The 25,216-nt window shown below is 39.0% G+C and overlaps 1 protein-coding gene across 11 annotated transcripts in view; it reads right to left on the bottom strand.

Moving 5' to 3' along the window:
• RBMS3 (RNA binding motif single stranded interacting protein 3) overlaps positions 1–25,216 on the bottom strand; it is a 722,581-nt gene that overhangs the window by 18,369 nt on the left and 678,996 nt on the right. For all 11 annotated transcript variants that reach the window (XM_056334362.1, XM_056334363.1, XM_056334361.1 and 8 more), the window contains one exon: positions 19,774–19,884. In XM_056334362.1, the coding sequence (XP_056190337.1) occupies positions 19,774–19,884 (111 nt within the window). The remainder of the gene's footprint in view (positions 1–19,773; positions 19,885–25,216) is intronic.

Below are 25,216 nucleotides of genomic sequence, written 5' to 3'. Positions count from 1 at the left end.
AACAAGTTAAATGAAGGTAGAGAAAATCATAACTTCAAGAACTATATTTACAAACTAATCTCTTTTACTCTTCAGGAGTTCTAAGCATCCTTCACAAATCCTTCCCTTTGGAAATCACAGTAATACAAAGGAATAGAAGAAACAGTGCAGATGAGCTAACCCTCCCACAGCTAACAGGACCTTTTGTTATTTCTGAAATTCAGGCCTGCTACCGAAGGGGAGTGATCAGGACTAATCAGATAAAGACTATTTAGAGTAAACAAATGGGCAACAGTCAGACCACCACATACAGCTGGGCACCATGCTCTCACTAGCATACAAAAGCCCATGTTCGTAAGAAGTGTAGTAAATGCAAACTGCACTCAAGTATCTACAGGAACAGATAAATAAAAACCATTTGTTTTAACCACTTTTCAGAGTCTAAAGGCTGGCATTACAAAGGAACTCAGTGAAAGTCTCAAATCATTTTCAGATACCTCACCAATGTCTGAAAATGGAGAATATAGAGAAAAAACCCATCAGGATGTGAAAATTAGGTAAGTTCCCATTTTCATTGTACCTCTCATTAAAGGCAAGTGAAACTTCTTATAGGAATACTTCTTTGTAACAAGTTGTTCATATAATGTTTATCAGTTTATACACTGCTATGGAACTTGACCTGAGGGTGCTAATGAGCCCTGTAGTCCACATCAGTGTACAGAGGCCCATGATATTTTCATTCTTGCCTTCTTTGCGACAAAGCCTCCACTGTAGGCAGGGGTCCACAGAGGCTGTGCAGAAACGTAGACTGATTCTGCTTGTATGACTGCATATACGAATAGCCTCCAGATGTGAAAGCTGTTTTTTTGTGTGAATCGAATAATGCCCTATGTCTGATGGATACATTTGCACGACAGCAAGATTTCGCCTATGCTTAAAACAAAGACCAAGACTCGGGTGATTTTTTGTACTTTGAATTCTTAATTCTTCAGTTCTTATCCATTTCTCTACGAAAAGGGCACTTTTTAGTTTTTCCCATACCCTCTATGTACCTGCTCTGTGAATGTACATTATGAGATCTCTGGGGCAAGTTTCTGAGCATGGGTTAGTGCATGATTTATTACAGTCCTGTCTGCAGCACCTTAAGTAAAACCAGGGTATAGTGACTGTATCATAACAAAAGAGTATACTGCATCAGTCTTGGTCAGCTAGGGTCGGTAAGCACTGAGACTCTACCACATTTATATTCTTCTTTCAGATCCTGTATACTGAAGAATAAAGGGGTGATGCAGCATAATTATAACTGCTTCTTCTGACATAAAAACTCACTATGCATCTCCTCAGTTGGAAATTCATAGGAATTTCCATCTGAATACAATTCTTTCAATTAGTCCCTGATAAATGGCTGCTCGTATGATGAAGGAAGACCGATCTGCACATTTTAATATTTTCAACATAAGTAAATAAATAAACGTGCCACTGAAACTCTCAACACATGAGCACATTAAGTTATTATTAATAACATATCCATTTTTATGATGAAATAACTGCTTTCTAGAGGTAAACATGTCATCTAGAGGTTACTAAATCTCCATGAATTCTAAGATCTAAAGAGAAGCAGACTACTGTGTGCAAATGTCCATACTGTATGGATGAAGTTGTTGTTAAAACAACAGGGAAACTGCTTAGACTTATTAAATAACAGTTGCTCATTAATCCCATACACCTTCAATTTGCTCTTTCAGATCAGACATAAAAGTGGAAAGCTCATGGGCCAACTGTCCAAGAATGAAGCAGATGAAAGCGAAGACAATAACAAACTAAAAAAAAAAAAAAAAAGCACAGTAGAAACACACAAAAAGCCACCTGAATATTACTATTTCTAATTCTCCTAGAAACCGGAGGAATTTCATCACCTCCTTCATAAAAATGTAGTCGTGGCTCGCAAATGTAATGTAGTAAGCTAATAGCATTACACCACCAAACTACAGCTTGGAAGTTCTTAAGAGCAGCTGAAGCATGGTATTGCTCAGTCCTTCACCTCTAAAAGATCCCTAGATTCCAAAATGTTTGGTAAACTGTAATGAAGGACATTACTGGCTTATAAAAAATAAAAAAAAGAAGAGGAAAAAAACTATCTCAAAACTTCACAAAAAACAGCTGTCCAAAAGTAGCCTGCATCAAGAGATGGAGAAAACCTTCCCAATTCAGTGAGCACAAAACACCTTGCAGACATCACCTGTGTTTCCTGCTGGGGCTTACGCTGGAAGCTAACAGGGGCAGTAGAGATGCCTTAAAAGCTGGCCTTCCTCTATTGATGGTGAACATGCAAGTCCAGGCTTAGGCAGCAGGAAACACGTTCCCTCTCAGAAATGCTGGGCCCTTATGCCTAAGAATACAAGGAAGACCTGCCTGCTGTCAGGTATGCGTGGCCAAACGTCACACAAAACACGCACTCAGGGCTTCCAGGCTGCTCAACGCAGAGTTGGGGTGGTTGACTTGGGAGTTTGCAAACCCTGAGAGCCCCGCTTCCATCTGGATCTTGGGTGAAGCTCTGGGACATTCTTGCCTCTTCCTGCACACCCGGGAACCAGCAGTCCCTGTTCAGTCTTTGAGCTGGTGCCCTGCTTTTCTTCCAGGACAATCCCCCCGAGCAGCCTGGCCAAGGCAACATTCGTAGGGTTTTCTGACTTGGCTCCCAGGACAAATCTGGTCCTCAGTAAGCAGACCTGTAAGCTGACTCATTAGGAGATCTGGAAGCCTGCCCAAAGCATCGGACATGGTGAGGCTGCTCTGGAACATGAAATCCTGGGAGCGCTTTGCAGCTGCTGCCTGAAAGTTGACATGGAGCAGGACAGCAGCCGAGGGGGATGTTTAAACCAGTTGGCAGCTGTCAAGACCTTGTGGAGTATATTTTGTATTGGAAACACCATGAGCCATTGTTTCTGAAAATTTATTTTTTTGTTTGGAATTTCTGGCTCATGGGAGAATCTTTCTGTTTTGTTTTGAGTTTTTAAAAGATGAATCAGAAGGAAACCAATTTTTGTGAGATGAATTTCCCACAAACTGGAAACTATGGATGTTCTCAGCCAACTCTTCTTCTATCTGTAACTTGGGCAGAAGGATCAGCCAGGGTGGTGATAAAAAAGATTACTAACTTTTAATGGCTGCTGGCAACTTCAATACATTTAAAGTATTATGTTTTAACATAATGTAGTACAAAATACTGCTTCTCATTAGCATACAAATTGGTCTGTAAAAATCTTTATGTTTACATGATCATTAGCTTTGCTTACATGGCAGGGCTGTGGACGGTGGCAATAGGAAATGTTTTTGTGAGGACTTCCTTTTTCCCGCTTTCCACAAACTCCTGAAATTCTTCTAGGATAAAGGTCTCTGTAAAATTGTTAATGTCCTACTCATAGAGCATGACTGAACAAGAACATTACAGCCTGCCCCTAAGTATGTTAATTATCAGCTGTGGGAGGATCCCTGAGACACACCAGACCACAGCAGTTCCAGGGCTGCATAACCCAAGGAGAAACTGATTTTCAGTAGGTTGGTGGTTAAGTGGACTTAACTATATTGCCATGTCCACCATGTAATGATCTGCTTACAGTGTTGAACTCCTAAACTTACTTTGTGGTAAAAATTACACAGGATCTCTCCTACTTTGTCAGTGTTTCATCCAAATCACGGGGTAGGGGAAGGAGGGGAGAAGGAAAGATAACAAAAAGTAAAAAAACCCAGCAAAACAACAAAATAGAACACGGAAGAAGGAAAAAAAAAAGCGCAATACTTCAAAAACCGGTCAGTTGTTGTTACCTCAAGCCTTCCTGTTTTGTCATCTAATCACTAGTTCCCCTCCTAAAAGTGTCTTAAAGAGGTCCCTTTAGAATGTCTCCCATTTTTCACTACTGGAGGTCTTCCACACTATTTCACTGTACTATTTTCTTTACTTTGTACTGGGACACTCTAGTTTGTTGGGAAAGAGTGATCGGCACAGCTGAGGAACCGTAAGTGAAGCAGTCAAGAATGCTAGCCTGATGCTTCAGCTCTGAATCTCACTTTGTACAGGTGAGCAACTTAAGACCTAGGAAACTTGAGGTGTATTAAAAAAAAAAAAAAAGGTGCAAGCACCCATTCACCATAAGACATTATTTCATATAGCTTTATGGGTGTGCTTAGTGCTTATTTTCCCAGGAATGACATTAGAAATGCTTGAAGGGGCCAGTAAAACAGATGTGTTTTAATGCTGGCGAAACAGCAGCATTCCAAGGCTGTTCTTTGTATTCCTTCAGTGCTAGCTTTCCAAAGGACACAGCCAGTTAATATACGTTCAAATTATATACAATTACCAGTTGGTATGGATTTGTGCTTTAACACCCTCTTACAGCTCTGGACAGTGTAAGCACAAATACTTGTGTATGAATTTTAATAATTTTTAGGGCTAATAAAGTCCAGGCCAAGTGAAAAGCAATTCACTTCAGTGGGGGAAAAGCCCTCTTGATCAATCTTGCTCTCAGTCTCAGTGTACCGACTGTAAATAGTTTTAGACAGGGCTCAAAAAAAGCACAGCAGCAGTGTCAGGTAAAGTCTTGATAGACGAGTATGCCGTAATGGTTGTTCTTGTGATGTTTTTTTCAGGCTAGCACATTCTGTGAAAAATTAAAATCAAAGCAAAGCAAAACATAACAAAATCTTCCCAACTTCCTCCCCTCCCTCTAATTCTGATAAGAGGTGGAATACGAGGAGGATAATCCAGGAAGGGAATCAACATAGGGGAAGACATTAATACATGTACAAACACTCATATTTCCTTCTTATGAATGCCCTTTATATGACAGAGCTGTCCAAACAGCACTTAAGGAGCAACAGCAAAATGCCTGACAGACAGGCATGATAAGTTATGGCTCAAAACGTTTCCTTGCCAGACAGAAAGGGTGACTTTTTTTTTTCTTTTTTTTCTTTTCTGAAAATCCTTTAAGGTAAACTCACTCCATGTCCGCTGGCACACAGCCATTTTTCCTATAAATTCATATTACAATGCTGTATTTCTAATGGATTGGGTATGGTGCTTTTCCATTTTGCTAATGAGAAAAGCTAAAGGCCATTACTTGCTCTGATTAAGATCCCGAGGGAAGAAATGTGATGTGTATATTACCAGGCCATACGTAAAGGAAGTATGTGGCATTTCTAATCAATCAGATGAAGGGTAGACAGAAAAAGTCTTATCCTGCAACTGTACAGGAAGAAGATATAGGGGGAAAAGAAACCATAGAAAGTGTCTTTAAAAGGTGACTTACGGGAATCAGTTATAATGATATTAGTATGATCAATGGCTATGGCTACTATCTGGGAAGGATGTAATTACCAAAATGAAAACTTTCAGATGGGAAGCCTAATCAAGGGCAGAGGTACCATCATATTTCTCCGAGCACTGTCAGCTCTCATCCAGGCAATGTATTACTTTGTCCCTCACAAGCGTTACCGTACCCAGGCTGAGCTGTGCCTGCCTGGGGTGGGAGCAGACCCAGGAGTGAGAGGCTGTGAAACTTTCCATTCAGCTCAGAAACATGGGTAAGTCTTGGGCCAGAGGCAAATTCAAGATAAGGAAAAGCAAGGCTGGGAAAAAGGACAAAGGGAAAGAAAAAAGTCCCAGTCATGACTGGCTTTAAGGGAAGTTTTGCAGCGGTGTGCATTTAAAAACCATTTCAGCTTAAAGAAAGGAAATGTAGACCAGTAGCTACTCATCGCAAAGGAGATCCAACAAAAAAAAAAACATAGCACAAGATGCACTGCTCAATTTGCAGAACGATACTCTGGAATATCTGCCTAAGGTGTTTCAATATGCAATTTCTATGTGTTTAATCCTGATGTCATAGAACTTTTTCAAAATTATACCTGATTGAAATACAAAGTTTAGAGACATTTTTTTCATTCCTTTTTCAATGGCTGCATAGCTACAGCTTGAAAATGCTACAAGATACATGCTCCAAATGACAAATGAATAGAGCTTGGAGATGGGTGTTCTAAGAGAGGACAAGACCTTTCGAATGTGTCATAACGGGTAGTCATAGCTGTATTTTTAATAATATATTAATTCCACATAATATTATAAATCACTGCTGAGCATTAAAACTGACAAAAATTGTAACATACTACAACCTCTCAAATGGAATTCCAGATCAATGAAATATTCATGTCAATGACAGCAAAACTATAACAAGTGATAAGGCCAGCAGGAGAGAGTCTTGTGTACTCTCCCAAATGTGCATTAGGGCGCCTAGCTTTCCTCTGTGGGACACACTTCTTTACAGATTCCTGGGAATGCTTCAGATAGATCCACCTGGCAATAGAAGAAAAGAGTCTCCTTCATCAGCTTTAAAAGTACAGTCACAAAAAACACTGGGACTGTGAATCTGGAAAACATCATTGACCCTCCCTTTCATCAGGAGGCAATGACGAGAGACATATTCTTTTAAATGTCATGGGTGACAAGGCATGGATGTCACATACCTTGTTGCAAAAAAGTAAGAATCCCAGCTGAGAAAGCCCATCTACAGCTATCATACTGAAATTCAATCATCTTTACCTTTCCTTAAAGGCCTTATTTTACAAAAAAATCTACACAGGCCCTAACAGGAGTTTTCAGTGAACTTTTCTGATCCCTCTGCTCCACTCATGTGGAAAGGAACAAACACTGCACAAATGCACCTCATCCTGTACAGGCAAGTAAGCAGGATGGTGGGGGAAAACAGCCTGGCCTCTTCTAACACCACAGCCCAGTCAGAGAATTGTTCTTCTCAGGAACATCTTGCAGAGTATCTATTTCTAGGCTAGGTTGTCCTTTCTGGTTCTTTGCTTTGATGCACTCCTGGCTTTGGCACACAGATTGACTGGAAAGCTCAAACATCTTCATTTTGCATTGGTGCTCATGGGTCAGCAAAATGTTCCCTTTCTGCTTTCCTTTTATGTTAAAAAGAAAAAGAAAAAGAAAAAGATTTAAGTACTGTGCAAATATTTGCAATGGAGAAAGTCCTAACTGCACGACAGATTTTTTTTGTCCAAGAACGTGACAGATGACAAAGTGGCCATTTTCCCATCAAATAAATTTACATCAACACTTTTAAAAACATGGGACTTTGCATGATTCACCTTACAAAGAAGGATTGCTGCTGACATACGTGTGTTACATTGAACTCCCAGGCCTCACTCCTAAAATACAAATTAGCAGAGTTAACATTTTGAAAGTGTAAAAGTGGCTATTCCTGAAGCTGAATAAGGGCATTTGCAGATTACTCTCAGTGGCTGATGACAGGGACAATGAATTTAATCTTGGGATGGAGTGGGGCAGCGGGAGGGGGGTGGTGGTCTGCCAGCCTGTCCAGCCGTAATATCCCCTAATAGCCTTGAGGAATTGTAATTGTGAACTGAAACAGCATCTGCTTAACTGTCATCCTAGCCTCAGGACTGGAACTTTTTGCTTGTTGTGAAGGATCATGAGAAAGACTACACAGAGCGTGAAGATGAAAACAGAGTGAGATTAGAACCATTAAATACAACCACCAAGACACAGCTGTCCACACTGCTAGTGAACTCAAGGAAATATAAATGCCAAAATGTATTTGACATTCAGGATGCATTTTGGTATGGGAATTTGGAACACTGAGTTGACTGCAAGCATCTAGTTCTACAATTATTTTCATCATTTTTATAGAGGACAGATTATTGCAGATTATTTGGTGAGAAGCAAATAGATTTCAATGCTAGGCACACTGAAGAGGTCAGGAGTAAAGCCAAATTTAACCAGAACTGGTAAAATCTATTCTTTTCTTACTGGGACACAGGGGCCAATTAGTTCAGCTGCCATGACCAGAGCAGCTTACGGCAGTCTGTCATGTCCAGAGTCTGGGCTTTGCCTCAAATGTCCTGCTTGCATTAGCGGTACAGCTGAGCCATCCCTGGGTTTGGAATAGGATCTGCTGTCCATGCTCTAAGAAAGACTACACTGCAAGGAGGTCATTTTCCTCAATGGAAATCAAAGGTCCTGCATTAATTTATTTAGGTGGTGCTATAAGGTTTAATTACTGTTTTCAAAACACTTCAAGAATATAAAATGCAATACAGGTGCTGCTGTTTTTATTTGTCAGTTGTGTTCTGCCTCTGGATGTCTCTCAAAAGACTTGCATGCTGTTGTGTTTGGAAGGAATAGCAAATGCTATAGGTTTCCTCCCATATCACTTATACTTGGGGGCGGGGGGGGGGGCAATGTTTGGCAGAAATCTGCAGGATATGTGCAGATGGAGTTAAAATATTAACCACAGAAACTCCACAGCTACATAAACTGAACTGCCTAAAAAAGAAGTGCTTCAAACTAAACATAAATGCTGCAATTTCTTAGTTTGCAATGGGCCCAATTCTGCCTGCAAAAAGGTCTATAGAATAATTACAGAGCAGAGACATGCATCCTCTACACTTCCACACCAGACTGGTAATTGCAATCTTGGAACACATATCCAATAGTGTACGCAATAAAGTAAAAATCCTATTATTAAAAACTAACTCAAGATGATGCTGTGATGTTTAAACCACATTTTCTCTTTTGAAACGCAATCAAATATAATGCTGCTCATGACATGCGTACAAAAATTAATGAAAAGCAAAACTGGATTTATAAGCCTTGAAATGTATCATTCTTTTCTTTGCCTTCTGTTGCAGGTTAGTTATGTTAAATTTTTCCACCAATCACTTTCTGATTGCCAGATCTGTTATACTCAGTTTTAAACAAAGGACAGAAATTTCAGGAAGGTCAGTGGTCTTCTGCTCTCAATTGTTCAGACATAAGCTATACAAATAAAATAAAGAAATCTCCTTATTCAACCAGTGTCTGTACACTGAATGGAATTTGGTTTTACTATTTCTCTATGTCCCATAACACATCAAGGAAATCTGAAGTTGCTGCTACTTGTATTTTTAGTTATTAATAAACTTAGTGTATATTTAATAATCGTCTAGAAGGTGTAAAGGAAAAAAAGATATCCTTTTTTTTACCTCAAAGTAGAAAACCTCAATTAAAATAAAATACAATGAAATAAATTATGGCCACCTTGATGAAGCAGCCATTTATTATCAGAAAACTAAAGTTCCGAGAAAAGTCTGTTATCTTCACAGGAAATCAGCACTTCTAACAGATAGTCAGAAGCACCTTCATGCTGAAAAAAAGGCAGCAAAATAGTTTTTGCTAGAAAATTACCTTTGGCTACTAAAATCCTGAGCACCAATTTGGATTCTGTGGGTAGACTAGGCAAGGTCATCCACAGGAAAACCATCACAGCAAAATACTCACTGTACCTTGTTACTGTATTTTTCTTACTCTGATTAGTACTGCCAAAAATGGTCATTGAAAAAAGAAAAAATACACCCCATTTTTTAGTCCAGCACAGGTGTTTTAAGTGGGAAGGGCTGGCAGCAGAGCAGAATCGGGGTAAACAGCATGGGAGGAAAAGAATAGTCAGGTGCCTTAGTGGCTGGAAAAAAAAAAAGTCGCCCGTTTGGAAATCACAGCATCTTTGGTCTATACTGCAAACCCTGTGGCTGTAGTTGGCAAGCCAGAGAGCACAGCATGAAGTTTTTGCATCACTGAAACCAGTTTGTATTGTAGAAATATACTGATTTGAGGGAAACCCCTAAGGGAAACACACTCAGCACAGGAAAACAGGGAGGTGAGGCTGGCAAATGCACAATAATTTGGACATTTAGATACTACACTCTTAAGAAGTTGCTGTATTACAACTGCTAAAATTAAAAAGGTAAAATTAGAAGCAGCCAGGTGTGCCCATCACATTTGAAAGCCATAATGAATCCCAAAGGACAGAGAAGTCCTCCATGGGACTGCAAAAGCACGTGCCTCTGAGATATGATTGCCCCCTGGACACATCCCAACATGGTGCAGCTCTCCTCTGCCACACAGCAGAAATCTGCCGTGTTCAACAGTTCATTTACCTTGCTAGAAAAACAATTCAGTTCAGCAAACTCTCAAATTCACTTGATGCAGCTGCTCTCAAACCCCTTGTTACAGTTTAATGAAACGTGCTGACTGAGCTGTTTCATAGTAAACATTAGTTATAGCAGAACTCTCCTCCCAAATTGAGTCTTCTCGGAGCAAGATGATTCTCCAGCGCCATAGCACTGACACAGAATCAACCATAACTCACAAATAATAAAACACCATCTGAGGGCACAGAGGTTAGTGCCATCAGCAGCTCCCTATGGAATTATAAATCATTTGAACAAAGCTTACCCTTTTTTGAGAACTTCAGGCTGAAATCACTGTATATGCAGGATCCCAGTGTCTTACACAGTGTATGAAGACTGTGCCTTTAGCTCCTTCATTTAACCTTGCTTCACAAACGAGTGAGCCTCTAACAGGCTGCGCTTTCCAGATGAAAGTAAGAAAGATACCTCAAAAGCACTGGCAATTTATCTTAGAGGAAGTTTAAACCTTTGGGCTACCAGCTTGACAACCATCTGATAAGCCACGTGGATTAACTGTGAAATGCAGTGTGCACTGAAGTTCAGTGGGAAATGCTGTGGGAAAAGGCAGTGAAATTCAATGGAATATTGTTCTTGCGACCATCAACAGGTCCAGGCCTTTGACCAACATACAGGTTACATTACTTCTGCCACTGATCAAAATATGAAAAATACTGAGCATCGTTCAAATTAAATTCACTTTCAACTCCGTTGTATGTATTTTCAATAATGTGGCAATGCGTCATCTTCAGAAACACTGCAGCATCTATAATCTAGTGTTTCTGTGGAGTCCCAATGCCCCTAGAAGTGAAGTTTTCCCTATGAGAAAACACTGGGAATGTAACTCAAAGGTTGCTGCTCAGAGTGGAAACATTTTGCTTAACAAAATGTACCCGTTCCACTGGGAAAAAAAAAAAAAAAAAAAAAGAGACAAAAGCAAGCAGTATACTTACTAAATTCACACAACACATGTTCTACATCATCTAGCAAAAAAACCCCCATAACTCTTGGCCCCAAATGTTTTTTTCTAAGGAAACACTGTGAATGGTCACTTGCAACCAGTTTACTCTGACTGTTTAAGCTTCAGACATTATAAATAACATGCTATTTTGATGTACAGCTCTTTTCTGAGTCTTGGTACATCATTCTCAGTAAACATTTTTATAATTTCCTGAATTCTTAGTACTTAAATGAACAGAAAATAAAAAAACAATTATTATTACTTGTTTTGAACCGAAATAATGTTTCTTTGCAATGAACAACACAGGTTGAAGATGGAAAAAGGCTGTTAGACCACTGCTCTGTTTTTGTGTCAACACCTGAAAGTCCCTCCTGTGGATTTTAAGTTTTTTGGCCCAGTTGATGCCCCAGACAGTGACCTTTCCATGATTCATTTTAAACATGTCTCCCTCTTAATATATTACCAATTTCTGCAAGTTATTCAAGTTACGCTTTCCCCATTTTACCTTCAGATCCTTATTTACATTGTTAGCACCATTAAAACCATCTCCTCCTTTCCATAGATGCCCTTTGCATACCTACACAGTTATAAGCTACTGTTGCCTATCACATTAATGCCCTCTCCTTTCAGCTCGAGTTTAATACATCTGTGACTGAAGTTGATAGAATTCAAGTACTCCATCTTAGACAGAACTGATATTGTGTGAAGGATTGAAACACTGCTTAGCAGAAACTAGCCGTTCTTCCATATAATTTATCATGTTGTTCTTTTCTATTGAGGATCCAGCCTGTTCAAGGATTTCAGGACTTCTTGCTATGCTTACACACACTTGTAGCATGTGGAGACATGACCACAGGACTGCTTCCCAGCTCTTGGCAGAGAAGAGCTGTGGAAGCACCACCTCTGGGAGATACTTCTTGCTTTTCACATGATCACAGTTTGGCAAAAAAACCCTCACCTCTCTAAGATCCTCAAACTTGTCTTGGATTACAGGGGCCCCACCGAGCTTGTCTGCACCACTGATGATTGAGATTCATTACTTCTCTGGGAAGCCATATTCATCTTTTCTCTCAGAATCACCTGAGTCTACTTTAAACACAGGCAGGACAATAAAAACAAGTTTCATTCTAATAAGGCAAAGAGATACATTCTTGATTACAAAACAGAAAACACATCTACAAAAGAGAAACATCAAGAAAATACAGATGACAGACCTGACATTCAGAGTACTTTTGTTTCCCAGCTTTTATTCAGTTTGTCAGTTGTAGGTGTGGCAGGATGTTTCAAACCTAGCGTCATTTTCAGCTCTTTTTACCTATCATTTGTTCCTTTTTTCTACTTCCCTGCCTGTTAAATAAAGAGCCTCTTTTGGCTAAATCTTATACAAATCACAAATCATCTTATACAAACCAAATAAAACTAAAACAACCTTCTCTCCCCAAAACCTGCCCTGTTATTTGTGGCATCAGCACAATTTCACATGAACATGAATGAACACACACTTTTCTCCTCTTAACACTCCACGTTTTTAGGGGAGTGATCTACTAGTAGCTAGCAAAATGAGTTCACAACATTGGTACATCTCTAGAGACATATGAACAAAATTTTCTGGGAGTACGACTAAAGGTGAACCTTTTGGGGGAGGATATGCTGCAGACCACCAACTATATGCCAGTTTTATGCCTTTCAGTTTCTATTCACTATTGCAAAATGAAAAAGTTCACTTTATATGCAGTGCACGGCTATCACTAAATAACAAACATTCTTTGGAAGAGGTAGCTTTAAACTACATTCCCACTGTCCTTCAAAGTACCTCTAGGCAGCACTTGTAGAAATCACAAAACAGAACTGCCGCAATCATATGTGAGAAAGTACATGAAAAACAAGCCTCTAAACATTCTAGTTCACAGATATGTGAAGCCAGCTGCAAATTAATTATATGAATGACATCTGTCTGATGATGAAACAAAGCTATATTAGTTACAGCTCTTCTGGATGATACTGTTTGCTTTGCTGAACCATCACTGTTGCTTTGTGTTGCTTTACATTTTTATCACCACAATCAGGGCGCTGAGTCCTTCTCTGAAAGGGAATCTGGGCTAATGTTGCTTTGAGTCAGTAGCTGATACCTCAGAGAGGCAAGGAGTCCTCAACAAAAGCACTTGTTCATTTGTGCAAGTGTCATATGAAGGTAAAATTTAACACAGAATAAAAGCTACGGACATGCTGGGCTCGTATGAAGAGCTGCTTGAACTGAAAATGGAATTCCCTCCATCTGTGTTTGTTCTCCTTTTACATTCCCCTTCTCTGCCTACACCAGGCAGTGGCTTTGAAGGTAGGCACAGCTGCACATAAAGGCAAACGATAAGCCACTACCAACAAATGGTAGGAAAGTAAAGCTGAGTTCAGAAAAGAAGGGGAAACACTACAGAAACGGGATTTTATAAACTCTGTTCATTCAAAAATATCATCTAACCGCAGCTATGGTCAAACACAGACTGTGGAACCCATGCTGAGCCAGCTGATTATAAAAAGCCTTCCCTACACGATGACTGATCAGCCCAATTCTTACAAGAGTCTGTGGGAATCCAAGATGGCCCAAAAAGGGAAAAGATCACATCTCTCTTTGTTCACCGTACCACGCATTTGGTCTATGCTGTCAAATCAAGAATTTTTCCACCCTGCTGTTGCATCTGCAAATGTTTCCTTATAGAAGCACTAAATCTATTTTTTCAAGATTACCAACCTATTCGTCTCAATAATATTTAGTGGTGGTGAATTCTGTGCATTGATTATATGCTTCATCAAAAGGTTATTGTTCCTTGTTGACTGCTTGGAATCTGGTGCTTTTCAGTTGCACTGAGTGGCCCTTTTTTAACTCAAATTATGTATCAGGCAAATAGGAGCTGCCTTTCAAGAGGCTGATTGGGAAGGAAGGTGCAGGAGGAGTTATTTGGTTTGTATAAATCTCAAGAGAGCTTATGCTGTTCTTCTCCTTTCCAACCAGAATAATTTATCCTTAAATGGATCTCCTGCCCCAGACAGCTCCATGGTGTTAATCACTTGCATTTGCCCTGGGGCCCTGGCTGAGTAAATGGACAAGGATGACCTTAGTTTCAGCCTGAACCAAGCTAATTTCATTTGCAATGAGTTCAGTCCTGTATTTTCTGCACAAACTGTAAGTGAAAGTCAGTCAATAAATATAATAAAAGCTTTAAGATTAACACTTGATAACATGAGAGGAACAAGACTGCAAAGAAACTTTGCTCCTGTAACTCTCCTGGGATCTTGCAACATCCTATTAGAATAACAGAGAGTGCTTTTTGAACAAGCATCTGAACATCAAGGGAATGCGATGATGTTTCAGCTCCATGTAGCTGTAGTATGTGCAAATAGAATTGCAGATTAAACAGGAAAAAAAACAACCCTATCTAACAAAGCAGTTATTCTGCTGAGGCCTTTAGGTGACATTTTAAGCCACCAGTGACCATGGAGTATCCAAAGGAAATAAAAGATAAAAAACTTATAACAAGCTTGTTGTTCCATTGAAGGGTTCTGAAGATATCATCAAGCTCCGCTGGCAACAAAAAGAACTAACAAAGTGAAAGATAAGACTGATGTACCTGCACAACAAGCCTGTTATTCCTTCGAGAGATTTCTGGTGATACTATAAACCAGGAAAGCTGAATGAGGGTGGTTTGCAGTTTCAACAGAATCCCACGTTATGTCAATGCAGTTCTTCCACCTGACTACATTTTTAATACAGAGGTATCTGGAATAATTAAACAATTTTTTAAGTGGGTTTTTTTCTGTTTCTTTGTTTAAAAAGTGCAATGGAGACCTTATTTTGTAAGTTGCCTATTACGTTTCTAAATTAGAAACTGAAAGCTGAGTAAACTGTCTGCAAGTGTGAAGAACAATTAAGCAGCGCAGTTGAGCAAGCAGTTTTAGTAAAAAACCTGGCTTCTGCTCCACTATCCCATTGGTGTAGGCCTCAAAGGTTTAAGATGAAACACGGCTATGATAAGGCAGTTCCCAAAGAGAGGGGAAAAAACCTGGAATTACCTCGCTGCCAATGAAGACTAACAAAGGCTGTCTCGATCTGTTGGATGAAACTGGAACCCAACCGGTATCTGAAATGGATGCTAACAGCAGGGAGGGGAGAGAAACCCAGACCAAGAAAGCGCAGAACAGAAGATTTCCTTCAGGAATGAGCAGCAGAGGAGAAAGAATATAGGAAATCTAGTTCCCAGTGAAGATGTGAATTATTACTGCTGACAGCTGAATGTGGAAGCGTCGCAGTAACAGGGAGCCGAGCAACAGGGACTGAAAGCAGTGATCAGACTGCTCAGTTTTTATTTTTCTAAAGGTTTTTGTATTATATCCAATCAGGCATCCATCACAACTTTATTAAACCATGAAACAGATGTCAGATCAATGGCTGTATTGGAAACATTTTGAATGACAGGCTGATGATGGAACAATTCCAGCCTCCATACATTATTAAACATACACTAATGCTGGTCTTTCAACGCTACCCTTACAGACTCGCTCAATCAATTCTCCCTCTACGGTACCTTTTTTAATAGCAGACCTAATTGTATATGACTATTACATAGGAAAAACAAGACATACTGTAATACATAGTAATAAAGTAGTAAACAACAGAAAAAATTCAAGGTTAAAACCGATTGTCTGTCTTCACATTATGCCTCCTGGCATTAAGCTTTCATTTTAATACAACTGTAGGAGCTGAGGCTGGGTTGTCAGCCTTAATCAGAATATTCAGACTTAACCGCCTTTTTGCTGTAATCTTGACATAATTTAAGAATAGGTTTTCTTTACATATTTGCCCACAGCCAGCATACCCGTGTAAATGCCTTCTGCTCTTTTTGAGAGAAGAGGTATGTACGAAAAAATACAGATAAATATGGCAGATATCGCCCCTCTGGCAGATTCTCTGCTTAACTCCAGATTTTAGGCAGACTGGGGAGGCGATCATAGCAGCACATTTGCCTCTCAATTCACCAGTAATGTAAACTGTATTTTCACCAGCAGAAATCAATTTGATTTTCATAAAGACAGAAAGAAATTATGCTCTTGGTGGATGAAGCACAAAGCACAGTAACTGGGAGATGCAAATGCTGTACAAAATTCCCTCACAGCACGGGAACATAAGGTTGAGTTGCCACAAACTGCAGACCATTACCTCCTCTCTTCCCCCAGTGCCCTACACCACCCTTTGGCCCGGAATATTTGCTCCAGCTGTATGTTTTCATGAGATGGTCAGTGAAATCAAGTAAAGATGGATTTGTAGCTTTTCACTTGGCCTGGCATCTTGATAGCCTTAGTGCATCCTCCTGATTAAGGGCTGCCTAGTATAGCAGAGACGTCTGATTTTATACAGACAATTCAATAATGGATAAGAAATAAGAATGTTAGAAAAGATAATAAAATTAAATACATGTTCTTTGGGGCTTTGGAGAGAAAGAAAGCTTCTTGTTCTTACTGATGGCAAATGGTTTCCTGAACAAAATTCTTTGTGCTTTTTGGGGCCAGTAACCAAAGGCTTCCCAGCACAAAGGGAAGGCAGCTGGCTCTGAGTGGGGCTGCAGGAAAACTGCTCTGTTTTGGCTGCTGAACTGGATGCTCCCAGCTGGAAGTGAGCAGCCCTGCAGCATTTAGCCAGAAATGCCCCCCTGGGCAGGTGAGTAAACAATCAAGCGCAGGCAGGGATGGAGGCAGCTGCCCCTCAGATTCTCATGGGTTTTAACGTGTGCCTTAGGGCTGAGAGATCAAAGCTCAAATCTAAATTTTGGTGTTGAGGCAGGAATTGGCAGAGGCTGCTCTTACCCAGGTAATCACCTCACCAAAGGGCTAAAGAGTGCTCTTCTGTGAAGGGTCTCTCCTCTGCAATGGCTCCAGCCTGAGCCTGCACGGAGTATTTTAATCTTTCAGAGAGCATCAAAAGGCAGAGTAATTCCCACAAGATATGAGGCATTCATAGGCCCCTGTGCTATTTCTCTAGCTTACTCACTAGAGAATAGATTTTCTGTTGTAGCAATGTCTTAGAAACCCAGCATTCATCCCAAATCAGGCAAGTCTGGAAGAGAGTTTGAAGTCAGCTCTTACCTAAGTGACCACAGAGGTCTGTTGTGGCTGAAAAATATATTACATTACTTCACAAAATGGTCTGCCTAAGGAAGTGAACATACAAAAAACTTTCAATTAAAACTGCTTTGCATACTGCAAGCTTTTATATTAAATTGTGACAAGAGTTGCAGCCAACGCTGAGCAGAATTGTTTGTGACTTTGTGGCTTCTTTGCTTAAAAAAATCTGGCTGGTTTCTTGAAAGATAGCTGGTGGCTCATTGTGGCACCCTGTTGCACAGTTTAAAGGATAAAATTAAAAAATATGTTCATAAAAAAAATGTGTAGTTTATGTCTTATATCTCCCATAAAACTTAGTCCTCCTGAGGTACTCACAGTAGCATGGTTTGGATTTGGCTCAATTCGTCATGGCTTTATGCTCTCAGTGCTCCTCTCCCTGGACTGAAATTCAGACTTCAGACTAAAGGAAGTAAAAATATCTCTAAATAAATCATATCTCTAAATGGGTTGGCCATTTTCCCCACATTCTGTTACATTTTCTGTAACAGAACATGTTAGGAAGACTCAATTTCGAGTCAGGATGGATACATCGAACAAAACTGCTACTGGCAGCCTAAATCCTGAAGTTCTCTTTTTAATTCATGACAGGAGGAATTCCCGATGACCTCCATGATTATCCTGCTTGCCTGAGGACTTTAACTGACTATGGTGCTGATGGTGTTTTTACCAAAGAGAAATCCGGAATGTGATAAAACAGGGTGTCATTTGAGATTTATGAAAAGCCTATGGATATTGTAACACCCATCAATCATTTACTCTTTCTTGCTTTTTAAGTTTTCTGCAAATGAGTTAGGAGTTTTAAAGATAGTAAACATAAACCTATACAGTATACCGCTGAATGTATTTCAAGAAGTTATCAGGGAATGCTGTGACCTTGAAAGATAAGACTGAGTAAAGAGCTAGAAAAAGGAAGGAAAGATTTTCTTTCAGTTGCAGTAAAATAAATTCAGGATCTTATTATCATCTGCTAGATCACCTACTGCTTTTCAGAGTCCTTCCTCTGCCTCCCCAGATGGATTTGTTACAATGAACCTTGTAATAGTGGTCTCAAGTCAGAAGAGAACATTACCTGGGAATTTTCTAGTTTGCATTACGATTTTGAGAAAACAAGCACAGACGACAATGTCTGTAAGAGTCATGGAAATGAAAATGACAGACAGAAGGAAAAATTCATAGGAGCTGCCCAGCAGCACAGCTAGCATTCATTTTCAATTTCCTTGTCTTAATTTTTAAACATAATTCTGAATTACAGTAATTCCACAAGTAGAAATTCTCACTAGTCCTAGTATTTCCTTCAATTTCATGTCTTCAGAAGGGAAAAATGCTGATATTAACTTTGAGATATAATTCCTACTTCTTTTGATTGTTGAATGAAACATTTTAAACAGCAGGAATAAACAAAAACCCGTCATATTTACCTTTCATCAGAAATAAATACAGAAGTCTCAGACCTCAACAGATTTTTTTTAAAGAAGGGGGAAAAGACACTGGAGTTAAGAATTAAATTCAACAGATAAGAAAAAAGGAGGGGAAGAGGATCAGGAAGAGGAAGAGAAGACCCAATAAGTGGGTTAAATAACTTTGTACAGATGTAACTTTATTCAGTACCTTATTTAAATAAAAGAAAAAACAAACAAGTTGGAAAACTGTGTTCCTATAGATTAGTATCAAGTACCAGAGCGGTGAAATAGACAAAAATGTTGTAAATGCATAATAGATCTTTCAGGTAATTATTCCCTAAAAAGCACGTGTGCTAAGACATAAAATTGTAAGGTTTATGCCTGCATGTTCATAAAAATATTCATATACATGCAGTGTCCACATACTCACATATCAAACCACCACACATTGTGTGTAGGCTATTGTATCTTAGGAACTTTTCAGAGAGTTTTAGTAATTTTCATTACGAGTATATTTTGCCTTTCTCTGACTCTGGGGGAGTTAATTGAGACCGATTTACACAGCTTAGAGAGAAAGTAATTGTTGAACTATGCATGTTTAAATATAATACACTGGAAACACAGCTGACCTTGACCCAAGACAACATCTGTGAGCCTGGAGCAAACTATGTATGGCTGGCTGCAGTAGTTTAGAAGCAAGTAATGGATTCCACCATAACGCCAGAACTCCCATTTTCCAGTGGTATAAAACTTTCTAGATTGACAAGCAAACAATTTCTGATTAAAAATCAAACCGAGAGAGGAGGACTTCCATATCTGCCTGGGAATTAGTAGAGAGATTTCCTGCTAAGTACAGAGCAGGTTTTGTTGACCTACTGTTTTACTATCCATACTACTTTGTAATTTCTGTTCTATAATACGTAATGCTGACTGTATGATGGTTTTAGAAACATATCTGTACATACATGTTCGTGTGACATAGTGATATGAGGATATTGTTTGTGTAGTACATCATGTTAGGGTCATGATGAAAGACACTACGATACGTGTGCCCAGACAGGGCCAGACACCTCTGGACACAGAGAAAAAGCAAAGTAAACCACGGCAATATTAAACTGAAAAAAGTTGAAGCACTGAAAAACCAAAGTAATAAATTACTTTGAGAAACTCAGTAAGCAATAAATGTTTTGCAATATAGAAAGTAAGCAGCATAATCTATGATCTTACCGTTCCTGTTGTGCCCAAGGAAAGGTGGTTCATCTGTTGGGTCAGAGGGCCCATCATGCTTGCTGGCTGCATTGACATCGTATGGTCCATTGTTGGTGTTATCACAGCACCCTAGAAACACACATTATTTACACTTCAACATTTCACTAAAAAAATATATTAAAAAAAGCAGCATTCTCTAAATGAGTGAACCTGGCTGAAAACTTGACATGAATCTTAAAAGAGACTAATATATCTGTCAGAGGAAATATGTTTTGTTCCTATTGACAACCAAGCTCCACACACACATTATTTGTACTACTAATGAGGCCATTTTATGTCAGTTCCAATTAAGCATTATTTTTTACTTCATTGCTTCTGACAAACAAATGCATATGTTCTTTCTAAGATGAATGCTACTGTACATTGCAAAATGCCTGTCATTTCTATTTTTCTGTATCCTATATAGAATGATCTTACAGACAGAACACATATGTTCCCAATTTTCTCTGACTTCTAAAACCTTCATACTCTGAGATCTTCAACCTATTACCATAATTATCCTGGATTTTTCCAGTCTCAATTAAGAACCCTTACTCATGACATTTTATAGCTGATTAAGTAAAACTAGCTATTGACAGCGAGTTTGGTAGTGACACCCATTTAAAACACATACACAGCGCTTAAAAGCATTTTTCTTCTCTGCATGAAAAACAAAGACATTAATAACAAACAGCATATGAACTAAAGCAAGAAGAAGACTTCGAACAGAAATGGAACAAAAGACATGCCAGAGGAGCTTTGGAGAAAGCTCCTTTGCCATTCACATTCCTTGTTTTTTGCTCTCCCACTCCCCAAGGTCCCATGTTGGTAACCTCATGCCTTAGTGAAGTGTTGATTCTCTTCAGTTCTACGGTATAAAACGCTATTTCCTGGGTTGGTTAGAGAAAGTCAGTCAGAAACAGAGTGGTCTGCTCTTTTTCTTGCAGACAGTGAATTACGAAGGTATTTCCAGCTATTTCTTCATATTAAATAATAGCTCTACTTTGTGCATATGTATGCTTGTGTGCATAAATTATAAATTTGAACAATCAATCACAACATCTGCTACAAAGCATGGAAAATGTGGATGAATGCATTTGTTTTAAAAAAAAATGGAAAACTGACTTTTTTCAATTGAGATTACTGACAACATCCACCCATAAACAGGAATTTAAAATAAACTAGTTCCAAAACCCACACCACAGCCTGTTCTTCAGTGTCTGTCTCACATTTATGTAGCGCTATATGACTGCATTGCCAAGGATGTGCCTAGAATCAACAGATTTCAAATTTTCAGATGCAAATAAAAAATAAACAAAAATAAAAAAAGCTGGGGAAGTACCAATTCAATTTTTTCTCACCTTCCAGCATATTTTGTCTATGCACATCCTATCTGAGAGGCACAGATTCTGCAGTCTCTGCAAATTCATTACTTGCATGCAATGGTAAAGAGGAGATAGGTTCAGCTTGGTCACTCCTTTTCGTAATACCCTCAGCATACGAATAACATACGAACTCCTTTTATGTCACACTGTGGATTATGCTTGTTGCACTGACAACAGTCCCTAGAGACATTTGGCAAATTACAAGAAACTAGCCTCCACAGACTCAGACTGTCGTGATCCCAAGTAAATGCTCATAAAATGAGCCGATCAGTTTGCAAGTATCAAACCTGCAAAACTTGCAAACACTTTTGCTTCTTTCTTGGCTATATTAATTTTCACTGGTTTAATTAGATTTACACATTGATTAACTCATTCTAATGACCTGCCACAGTGCTAACCTTCTTCTTGTTGTTAAGGGTCCTTATGACCTGCCACAGTGCTAACCTTCTTCTTGTTGTTAAGGGTCCTTACAAATCAAGATAGTCACAAGCTTTCACCACAAAATTTCTTTCAGCATAGTAGACTTAATATCCTATTCAAAAAGCCCTTCTTTCTTCCTTACATGACATTCTTCTCGTTCATGCTGGCTCCTCTCTTTTAGCTAAAAAAAAATTAAATAAATAAAATAATCTACCCTATTGCTGAAAGAGTCTGAAAGCAAATCTTGGGGGCTTATACTCATTCAGCCCATTTGGCATCCCTGCATGGCAGATTCAGCGCAGGAGTCTGAAGCAGCACCATGCCCAAGGACAGTTAGGTTCTTGCTGTATGTTCAAAATCAGTGGCCTGGGATACCATGCAGCCAGACAAGGTCTTGGGGTTTGGACATTCACATAACCTTTTTTGTTATGATAAGGAATCATAAACTTTATGCTCAGAATGATCCACACCACAAAACAGCATTTTTACTGTACCAAACCCTAAATGCTCAAAATAAATCTGTCAACTGATGAACAGTTCTCAGTTTCCTCTACAAGCAGCCTTCTCCTTTGGCTTAGAGATGGAGAATTGCCTCAGGACCTTCTGTGACAGACAGGTGAGCTCCCACTTGTGATATGTGATGGGGTAAGCAGAAAGTCACACCCACACTGCAGCTTCATGCAGCCCCACGCTGCCAGCAGTAGTGGCTGCAATTAATTTAGGATGTCCCAAAGCCTTAACATACCGAGCTTTCTTTGCAAAGATGTTTACTGCAAAGGTACAGTTGGAGGAACTTGCTGTGACTACAGATGTGACAGACTGATAGCTATTCCTGTGTATAAATTCAGGAACCTGGAAATGAAGAAGGGGCAGGGGTGAAGGAAATCTTATGATTTAGTGTAGCAAACACAAGTGCCAGCCACAGAGTGGAAAATCTGATAGCAAATGTCTTTCAGTAAATAAGTAAGCAAGACAGGTTTTGCAAATAAACTATTAAAAAAACCCATGGAGTGGAGAGAAAATATATCAAGGATAAAAAACCTGCTCAGAGACAATAAATGTTATTTTTAAATAGAAAATACATATATTCTAGTACCTAAACATATCCTGTTTAATACATTAGGAAAAGAATTTAGGAAAATGAATCAAGTATTTGCAGCTTTCCTAAGGCAGCTTAATGTGTTTGAAGGTGACAGTTACCTAGAGCAGCGAATTACATGCATTTGCCAGACCATTAATTCACCAGTTTTCAGAATCCTCTTGTGATCACGTAGGGAAAAAATTATACCTAATTAAGGAAATATCGTCTGGTTGTTAGGGCAACACCCAGTCTCCAGACCATAATGCATTTCATAATACATGCTGTCAAGTTCATTCATATTCAACTTATTTAGCTGTAGAAGACAACAATGTCTTGCATCAGATGTTGCCATCATATTACAAGTAATTTGATTCTTTTCAGCCTGTAATAGGTAGTTGCTGATAAACATCCACTTGGCGACTGGCAAAGGCTACAGCAAACATATTTTTCACCTTCATCTGTTTGGATGTCTGATTTTACTGAATTTGTAAACTGTATAGAGAGACATCTTAGCATGGCATAACGCTACTGAAGGCCCAGCTTAGCTGAAACTGTAGAAGAAATTATGATGAGGTTTTTGCCACTGTCTTTGCCAAAACAAGTAGTTGGCCTGCCAATTATTTAGGTCTGCCCTGTTGCCTCAGTATGATTAATTTTTATAGAATTCCTGCAAGAAACTGGTTACTATAATGACTTTCAAATTTGGCAAGATATTCTTGGCATATGACTTGTCATACAACTCTGTTGACGCTATAGTGGCTTTAAAAGAAATTAAAATCAACAGGGCAAAAGGTAAGGAATCAATGATTCAGAAGCAAATGCACAATTTTTTGCAACACTGCAATAAACCCAAGATAAATCCATTGACATACAGACTGTAATTCCTCTTCACTTTATTTGAAAGACCTTGCTGTTTTATAATGCTCTAAGCTGTATGGACAGAACTTTCATATAAGAAAGTGAATATATTTATTTCAGAGTATTTTCTAGTCTACCACTTGCAAAGAAAGAATCCTCACTTGATCAGCTACAGTCACTGTGCACTCCCTGTATGGCAACAAACTGAAATCACAGGAAGGACACTAAATACAGCCTATTTATTATATTAAGTAAACTATCTTTAAGTACTTGCCAATACCAACAGGCATCAGCAGGAATAAAGTTTATGTTGGTGCAATGACATATGCCACCTTACGTGCCCTGAAGGGTGGGAAAGTGACATCAGAAATAAAAAGTGTATTAGGAGGACTTAGGAACAGAGAGTTCACTAGTTGAGAGATGCACTTGGGGGCCAGTGAGAGGAAGGTTTAGTTAGTCCCAGCTTTCTCGAATAATGAACTGTATTAAAGGCTTCTGCTTTTATTCCAGTGTTCTAATACTGATATTGGACTTAAGGCACAAATACCAGCTGAATAAATAGTTTTTAAAGCTTACAGTAAGCATCTGCTCATTTTACAGTTTACTTTTTCTTTATTTAGGGAATTTCAATAAGTTAAGCATACTTACACATTCTACTCTAAATACTGGTCAATGTAAAACCAATGAACATTACAGCAACAAAGTTACTTTTCAAATTTCTTTATAGACACATTGTGCAGTCATAAGCACCAGGTCATTCCATCTGAAAAGTTATTACCATACTACCAGGTGAATGTCTTTGAGAACATGTTGTTTCTTGAGGTTTTATGAAACTAAGTGAAAAGATGACTTCCCTTACACTTACCAGACAGACGTGTCTATCAAAAACTAATATGAAAAAACCCAAGACGCACACTTTTTTTTGCAGATAAATGTACTCTCTCTGCATACTGAATAAATGATGGCCATATTTCTGTTGATTTACTGTTCTGTCTAGATTGATTTGTCTCACCCCCTTCTGCTGCCTCTTACCGGCAGCAGAGAAAATAGGGTCCCCTTGTCGGAGTAGCGTGCCTGGTGAAGTACTCTGAACTGGCTGTTAAGTGGCCAAACTTTCATGACTATAGTAGAAAGATTAAAGGTAGCTGTGAAATCCTCTCTGCCCTCTGTCATCAACTCTGCTGCGAATACTTGTTGCTATACCATAAAAACTGATTACATTTCAAAAACAAAGAAAACCTATTTTCCTTTTCTCAGCAAAATGTTACCAACTGTCTTGGCATTTACTAGCTAATCAGAGATTAAATAATGATTTGAGTATGGTGAAGAAGATCAGCAAAAATCACTAATAACGTATATTCTACAAATCTTGGGATTTGGTTTCATTTCACTACATTGTTGAATTTAAAAGCTTGCTAAAAATGGGGTAAAGTGAGCAGGAAGCCCAAACCCTGCACTAAATTAAGCAGGTTTAATTTGGGAGTGGGAAAACCATGACACAGACCATCACCATGGCAAGTACTAAATGACAACTTTGTATTGTAGTATTTCTAATCTTGGGCATAAATTCAAATTCTTATCTTACATCACCTTCATATCTTAGTTGAATCTCCTTGGAGCAATGGACACATTTGCTTTCCCCTTCTCTGTTCCCCCCCCCCCCCCCCCGTTAACATTT

The sequence above is a fragment of the Falco biarmicus genome, chromosome 4, assembly GCF_023638135.1.
Source record: "Falco biarmicus isolate bFalBia1 chromosome 4, bFalBia1.pri, whole genome shotgun sequence".
Taxonomy (NCBI): domain Eukaryota; kingdom Metazoa; phylum Chordata; class Aves; order Falconiformes; family Falconidae; genus Falco; species Falco biarmicus.
Note: the sequence above shows the minus strand (reverse complement) of the source record. Positions and strands in the feature narration are given on the sequence as shown.